The sequence below is a fragment of the Belonocnema kinseyi genome, chromosome 1, assembly GCF_010883055.1.
Source record: "Belonocnema kinseyi isolate 2016_QV_RU_SX_M_011 chromosome 1, B_treatae_v1, whole genome shotgun sequence".
NCBI classification, from domain to species: Eukaryota; Metazoa; Arthropoda; class Insecta; order Hymenoptera; family Cynipidae; genus Belonocnema; species Belonocnema kinseyi.
The window spans coordinates 110,408,384-110,409,890 of NC_046657.1; the positions used below are offsets into that span (position 1 = coordinate 110,408,384).

The 1,507-nt window shown below is 29.9% G+C and overlaps 1 protein-coding gene across 1 annotated transcript in view; it reads right to left on the reverse strand.

The window, feature by feature from the left end:
- LOC117179577 overlaps nt 1-67 on the reverse strand; it is a 19,711-nt gene extending 19,644 nt beyond the window's left edge. The window contains exon 1 of the mRNA XM_033371520.1: nt 10-67. Within this exon, the coding sequence (XP_033227411.1) occupies nt 10-67 (58 nt within the window). The remainder of the gene's footprint in view (nt 1-9) is intronic.
- Nucleotides 68-1,507: the final 1,440 nt, after the last annotated feature.

Below are 1,507 nucleotides of genomic sequence, written 5' to 3' on the forward strand. Positions count from 1 at the left end.
TATATTTACCAATAAAATAACAAATAACTGATGAGATGAATAGCGCAGTATCAACGTCGACACCCATTTTGTATTAAAGTAAAGCGCAATCAGTAAGGACATTTTTTGTGAACAGTGACACATGTATATATGGATATGTGCACATCGTTTATTACATCAAACTGTAGACTGAGTAATTATAAAGTAATTTATGAGTTATTCATAAGTGAGTTCATCAAATGTTGAATGTCCTTGTATATTTACTTCTGTCGAAAAAATAGATTTGCGATATTTTCTTTTGCACGTGGCAATAATTTGCTACCGCAAATCTTAAATTAAAGAGATATTTGGATAAAATCAAAAATAGCACTTGAAACTAAATAGATTTTCTTTTTTTAACTTTTTTTCGATGATTAAAAAATATATATTGTGGCTAGTCGCCCAGCTTTTTAGAATAGATTTGAAATTTATTGATTAACGACATTTAATCATTTTAAAAACTCTCATTGGATTCAATTCAATCATAAAGTTATGGAGAATTTTCATTTTTATCTCTTGAAAATGTCTACTATCAGTTACGAAATTGTGTATTTGTCCTCTTTTTTACTTTCAAGACAAGGAACGAAAATTAAACAGAAATATTGCGTATAATTTTAAACCCTTTTTATTATGTTATCACTGCCTAAAGTTTGAAGAACTCGATTCATAAAAACAATATTATTCATTTCTGAATATAAAACATTATGCAATTTTACAATTGTTGCTAATCCATGCTAACTATAATTATATTTCACAATGTAAATCAATGATGTAGATATGACTTTGTCTATAAATGATGTCACGCATGTAGTGGGAGAAAGGATCAATTCTGAAGAATTCTCTGCATGAATGCAACTTAAGATGTGGGGGAGGGGTATTAATTGGAAGGTAATAGCCGGAAGTACACTGCCGTGCAAAAGTTTTAGGCCACCTGTTCTTAATGACTGAATAAATTCTCTTAATTTTAATTATACAAGAGCTGAAAAATTTCTCTTTAAAAGGTTGATTGTTTTAGAAATTCTGTATAAAAGAAGCCAAGGGTGAAACCAGTTTGTCTAGCTTTTAAGTAGATATTACAAAAATAGTGTAAATTTCAATTGTTTCTTCAATTTTCAATAACTTCCGAAATAACTAATATTTTTCAATGTTCTTGGGCTCATTTTGAAGCTATTTTTTATTGTATCACAACAGCTCACGAGTATAAATTGTAAAAAAATTCTTTTCGAGTTGCAAGAACTTGAAGTTGTAATAAAAAAGTTGGAAAAAGGACCCCGCACTAAATGTATGGGAAAATGGCTTTCGGTGGATTTAGCTGAAACTTTGTAATTTTTAAGCTTATAAGTGCCGGATGAAATGTCCGTAAAAAAAAATCCAAAAAAACAGACAATTTTAGCGCTATGCGGCGCTAAGCGCTCAAGATCAGTGTATAAAACGAATTACAACAGATTTTGTTACAAAAGCGATGTCAACATAGAAATCACGGTTCAGA